A 6,147-nucleotide genomic window follows, 5' to 3' on the forward strand; every position below is an offset into this window, starting at 1 on the left:
AAATTTTTTTGGGCTCTTAGAGTCATGTACTGTGAAACTCCATCATCAATATAAATCAAAAAATATCTGTCTTCGCATTGTTAGATTGATTGTTATGTGCACTGTTATATTTGTGTAAAATAGAACGGGCCAGGCTTTACAAAAATTACACGTAAATGTACCAAAAATATATATTTTTCATTAATATCAAAATAAAGGCTCCATCATCAATCCCTATGACGCCGTCGTCGACGCGTGTACTGCTGTACGTCCGAATGAGAGGGTGCTGGATCCGAATGAGAGGGTGCTGTACTCGGGCCAGGCTCATCACCCAGAAGTAACTGATGCATCTGACAAATAGCATGAAATAGGTGCCCGGCACCTAGTGACGTAGCCTCTGAGGGACCCATCCGTACAATGTCGGTACTGATACCGAGTGCATCTGCAATACGCCGCCGGTGCATGTCAGCATCATCATGACCTCCCCTATCTCCAGAATGAGTACTCGAGCGCAGATGAGGAGGCTGAACTGCAACGTGCGTGATACGGAGATACCACTCCATGTATCCCGGTACGCTGTCTGATGGCCGGGTAACTGGGTGGCTCCTGCTCGCCTGGCTCAGCACGTGGTCCTCCCACCGCTCCCAAAGCTGATCCATATAGGAGTAATGTATCCGGTACGAGCCTGCTGTGGAACCTCTGTTGGCTCGCGTAGGGGCTAGTGGCGCTCGAGGGATGGTCTGAATACGACCAAACTGTCTAAGAACCCTTTCTGGATGATAGGGTTCTACGATATCAAGGCACTTGATGGAGCCACTAAAAAATGCGATATCAACATATGGGCGATCTCCCCGAAGCCGATGATGGGGATCCCAAATAACCTGCAAAACAAAAGGTCCATTTCAGTTTTATACTATATCGCATATTAAAAGTACTGACAAACACAAGCAAATGGTAATATGATACGTACCTCATCGATGCTCAAAAGGTCCAATGACTCACGTAGAACCACTAAATGGTCCATCGTGGTACGGGATGGAGTACCGGGCATCCAGCGGTGCACGCGGGGACTGGCATCAGTATACTCAAGCGACGGGTGAGGACTGAGTGCTGGAAAATGCTCATAAATCCATGCCTGCAGAAGCGTCATATAACCACTGATCTGTCTCACTGATGACCTCGACGCAATCCCCAACTGCCGATACAAATATGCTAAGGCAGCTGTACCCCAGGCATATGTGCTCACCCTATCCAGATCCCGCAGTAAACACAGATACGCTATAGGCACCCTGGTCCCACTCTTATCAGCAAAGAGTGTGCAGCCTAACAAAAATAACAAATAGGCTCGTGTTGCACACTCTATCCTCTGCTGGCCGTCTCTATCAGATACAGAGTGAAACTGAGTCCTCAGCCACTCCATCCTCACAGACTGACCGCGCGATGACAGTACCTCCTGACGCGCGTCTCCAGCTGACACCCCCAACAACTCCACAAGTAGCTCCTCAGCATCCCGATCACTCATCCTCTCAGGAGAAACTGCTACTGAGGCACCTGCGACAGGAATCCCTAAAATGGCGGATACATCATCCAACGTGATAGTGATCTCGCCAAATGGTATATGGAAGGTGTTCGTCTCGGGCTGCCATCTCTCTACGAAGCCCGAAATCAGAATCTTATCGGTGAATCGATAAGAGCACTGTACTAACTCTATGAGGCCCGACTGCCTCAATAGTGCTTTGAACCTGGTATTTGGTTGGTTTGAAGACCACCACTTCCATTCACCAACCTTGGCAGTATGGTTCATGCACTTTAGTGGAGCCCGTTCCTGTAATATAAATGTATAATTACTACTACTTTATAAAACATCAATAAACAAAATATAATGCTATAACAAATAAATAATACCTGTTGCCTCCAGATGGAAGCTGCTATATGCGTCCTGAAACTGATCAGGACGGACTCATCCTCTGGACCTCCTGGACATGGTCCAACGGACTCATCGTCTTCGCCCCTAGCGGGCATATCATCATGCTCTGACTCAGGAGAGGGCGATGGCATATGAGCAGGCTCGGGAGAAGCAATCCTAGCACGACGTCTCCTAGCTGACGCCGTAGGTCTAACTCTGAAGGGACCGGGATCCATGTCTGAAAATATAGAAATTCAATGTTAGGCTATATCAAAGAAAATAATTCAATTGCATACATAAATGAGAGGATCTGTTCGGCACAAAATTCAGCACGGCACGCGATTTGGCACCAGAAGCCTTCTGCTCGGCTGCACAGTGCCGAACAGAAGGCTTCTGTTCGGCTGCACAGAGCCGGACAGAACCCTTCTGTTCGGCTGCACAGTACCGGACAGAAGCCTTCTGTTCGGCACTGTGCAGCCGAACAGAAGGCTTCTGTTCGGTTGAGGGTTGCCGAACAGAAGGCTTCTGTTCGGCACTGTTCAGCCGAACAGAAGCCTTTTGTTCGGCGATCCATTGCCGAACGGAGCACGAACCGTGAAAAAAAAAATGCCGGCGGGGGGGGGGGGGGGGGGAGCTACCTCGAGGTGGTCGTGGAGGCGCCGGCGAGGTGCTCGTTGCTCGGGAGATGGCCGGGGAGGTGGTTCCGGGAGAAGCCGGCGAGGTGGTCGGAGATCGGGAGAATGCCGGCGACGAGAGGGAGAAGGGGGAACGGGGGGGTTTTGGGCGTTGCCGAGGTGCTTTGGGCGGAACAGTTCAAAGGGAGACGGAGGGGGTTTGGCCGCCGGCGAGGTGCTTGAGGCGAGGTTTTTTGGGCGGAAGGGAGAAGCCGGCGGGTGTTTTGGAGGGGAAGAGCGGGGTGGGGGGGGGGTTTGGGGGGTGTAGAGAGCAATTTAGGTGAGGGGGTGGGGAGGGTGGGGGGTAATTTAGGAATTTTTAATTTTTTAGGAGTGTCCTTAGCAAATTGGGGGGGGGGGGGGGGGGGGGGGTAGAGAGTATTTAATTTTTTTTTAATTTTTGGGGGGTGTCCTGAGCAATAGGGGGGGTGTATATAGAACCACCCCTCATGTCGGTGTCGTTTCGCAAACTTAGATTCTCTGCTGTGCGCGCGTGGCACCATCACATCTTCAGATGGAGATGATGAATAATATGTATCATGTATGTTATGGCATTTGTTCCAATGACCGTCCATCTTTGAATGGGCCATTTATATCCCCGCTAACAAGCGTGCTCCATAGTGGATCCATTCGGATCCGCAGCATCTGCGTCTGCACCCTTTCGTATTGCGCCCTGCAATTCCGGGGCCGAGCACCTCTTTGATTCGCGTGCCCCACCGACAAGACCGCCCCATTCGGATAAACCATCACGTTGCTGCAAAACCACGCGGCCATGATAACCATATATTTTTCCAAGATAAGGTCCCGGTAGTCATGCCTCCTCTGTCCTCTCAAGTTTCAGATAACATCCCGTTAATAATATCTCTAACAACTAATTTATCTTAATAAAATTATAATTTTTTCTGGACTTTACCCTTACGAGCACCTCTCTCCTCGTTGGGCAGGGTACTCTCCTTTCTTTCTTCCTTTTCTTTTTTTTAATTTCTTTTCACAATGGAGAGGAAAGGTATGGGTGCATTAGAAATAGATGAGAGGTGTGTGCCACATGGAATTCATAAGGCGGGGTTAATTTCAGGTTGAAGAAAAAGGAGAAGAGGTTCATTCGCCAATAATAGATTTTGGGAGGGGTAAAGTAGGAAAATAAGTTATAATCTTGTTGGAATAAACTAATTGTTAGAGGCATTATCAACAGGATCTTGCTTTAAATTTGAGGGATAAACCATATGGGCATTTAATTGAATGTCATCCATAGGGCAGCCCTTATCATAATGCTAACAAAAGAGCATAATTCATGCACAAGACTAGGGGTTAATAATTCTATGCCACCCAAGTTGCCATAACAAGCTGTCCAAACTACCGTAAGAGAGACCAAGATATTGTGGAAAACTTTTTAAATATGCCAGTTTCCTTGGTAAGCGAAGTAATGTGGCAGGCTTGAATCCGCCCTTATTAGATTTTATATTATTGTTTACACCACTTAACAAACTTGGTTTCTAGAGGAGAAATAGTAGAAGGGGCACGAGTTAAGAGGTTAGTTATTTTTATAGGGCTGACTTGGATCTAACTCGAAATATATGGGTTCAGGCCAGGACTGACTCAGCTTGAATTTGCAATTTAAGTATTTAGTTTTCTTTTGAGTTGGATCAAATTATGTTCAGATCATATTAAATCCACCTTTTGTTGGCCGAGAATAGATTCGAATGATATTAAGGTTTACTCAAGTTAAAACATAGAAGATTCCTGCGCAACTTGGAATTTAGATTGGATCCAACTTTTGAATCCGACCGAACTCACGAGTTTTCAAATATGATGGAGTTGGATCTAATCGAGTCAGGGCTGAGTCAAATCATGAGTTGACCCAATGAGTTTGCCGTTCTAATATTGGATGGCTAGAGGCAAAATATCCAAAACAAAGAAAATTAATACTATTAAAACTAAAAAGAAAATATTTCTGTTACATATGTCACAATATTTTAAGATTTAAATATTAGCATAGAAAAGGCCGGAATTACTGATTTATTTCTAAATAATGACTACCCCTCGTTAAGTCACTTGGTTTCATATGATTACATAACGGCCGTTGCCCGTAACGGTTTTAGCGAGGGACGCCTTTGCTTATAAATTGAGGCACCAGGGCAGGAGATCATTGCTGTACCCCGTACCCGTTGCAAGAAGAGAGAGAAAGGGAGTGAGAGAAAATGTCGGGGATAATCCACAAGGTCGAGGAGAAGCTCCACATGGGAGGAGCGCACAAGAAGGAGGAGATGGGAGGAGCGCACAGCAAGGAGGAGGAGAAACACCACAAGGAGGAGCACCACAAGAAGGAGGAAGGGCACAAGGAGGGCATCGTGGAAAAGATCAAGGAGAAGATCCACGGTGGAGATGGGCACGGCCAGAAGAAAGAGAAAAAGAAGAAGGAGAAGAAGAAGCACGGCGAGGGCCACGACGGCCACAGCAGCAGCAGCGACAGCGACTAGATCCGCATATTATAAAGTATGATTATTTCCCCTTTTCCTCTGTTTAATTTCAGTACGTCAAAACTATAGACTTTCTTTGATTTCTGATCTTTTCTTTTTTTATTTTTGGATGGAACTGATTTGTTTTATTTTGTTTTTTCCCTCATATCTTTTCCCGTTTTCTCTTCTTTAAGGTTTCATTTGATGAACATTATTATGAGTTTTCTTTTCTTTTTGTTACCTTCTTAGTTTTTAAAGTAACCGAGTTAATTTATTTTTCCTTTTGTGCTTCTTTTGAATGAGTAGATAGATCAGTGCGTGGATTAGATGAAGTTATCCGTAGCTGTTCCTCATCCTTTCTTTTGTTATTCTAATCTTTGTTGCAGGTGGAATGCTATAGCTCAGTGTGGGATGGGGAGGTGTCCTGCTTTCGCTTTTAAGTGCTTTCCTCCTGTAATTGTCGTTGGGTAATAATAATAAAGTTCCTTTATCAAATCCTCCCTTAAATCTGTCTCTATCTTTCGCTTTTAAGTGCTTTCCTCTTGTAATTGTAGATGGGTAATAATAATAAAGTTCCTTTTATCAAATCCTCCCTTCAATCTGTCTCTATACGCTATTAATCAAGACGGAACAGAGAATATTATAATTCTTTGAAAAAAAAAAAATTAACAACGAGGATTCCGTGGGTTTCAGCATCCCCTAATTCGTTCTCCTCTTGTACTCCGATTTGTCATATATGTAGCAGAGGCATCCGTTCCTAAGCCTCAAACCCTTGGTTTTCGCATTATGTTTCATAATTTATATAGGAAAGAATTCAGCATAAATTCCAAAAGATCAGCTTGAATCACCATTAATCAATATAGCTCGCATCTCATATTTAGTGATTGATTTGATAGAAAACAATTTTGCACCAGCCAACTCATCAAGCATATAAGTTTAGGTATGGAAACCTATATTTGATTGTGATATTGTTTATAGCTCTACCATCAACACATTTTTCATGTTTTATTCTTCTTAAGGCAGGAACAACACAAGAACTAAGAGATTCTCTAATCAACTCCTTTTTCAATAAATCAATTATTTGTCTGTGTAACTCGGCATGTTTACTAGGAAACATTCTATAATGAGGCAA

The 6,147-nt window shown here is 44.6% G+C and overlaps 1 protein-coding gene across 1 annotated transcript; it reads left to right on the forward strand.

Annotated features, from left to right (window-relative positions):
• The first annotated feature begins 4,678 nt into the window (after window positions 1-4,678).
• LOC103697685 (dehydrin family protein) lies at window positions 4,679-5,602 on the forward strand. Its single transcript, XM_008779593.6, has 2 exons — window positions 4,679-5,052; window positions 5,402-5,602. The coding sequence occupies exon 1, from the start codon at window positions 4,758-4,760 to the stop codon at window positions 5,034-5,036; it is 279 nt and encodes a 92-aa protein (XP_008777815.1). The 5' UTR covers window positions 4,679-4,757; the 3' UTR covers window positions 5,037-5,052; window positions 5,402-5,602.
• Window positions 5,603-6,147: the final 545 nt, after the last annotated feature.

The sequence above is a fragment of the Phoenix dactylifera genome, chromosome 1, assembly GCF_051530095.1.
Source record: "Phoenix dactylifera cultivar Ajwa chromosome 1, Ajwa_hap1_PhDact_Kaust_v1.1, whole genome shotgun sequence".
Lineage (NCBI taxonomy): Eukaryota > Viridiplantae > Streptophyta > Magnoliopsida > Arecales > Arecaceae > Phoenix > Phoenix dactylifera.

Bases quoted from the DNA above. Each gene is read 5' to 3' on its own strand.
- LOC103697685 (XM_008779593.6), top strand. From the start codon at position 4,758: ATGTCGGGGATAATCCACAAGGTCGAGGAGAAGCTCCACATGGGAGGA.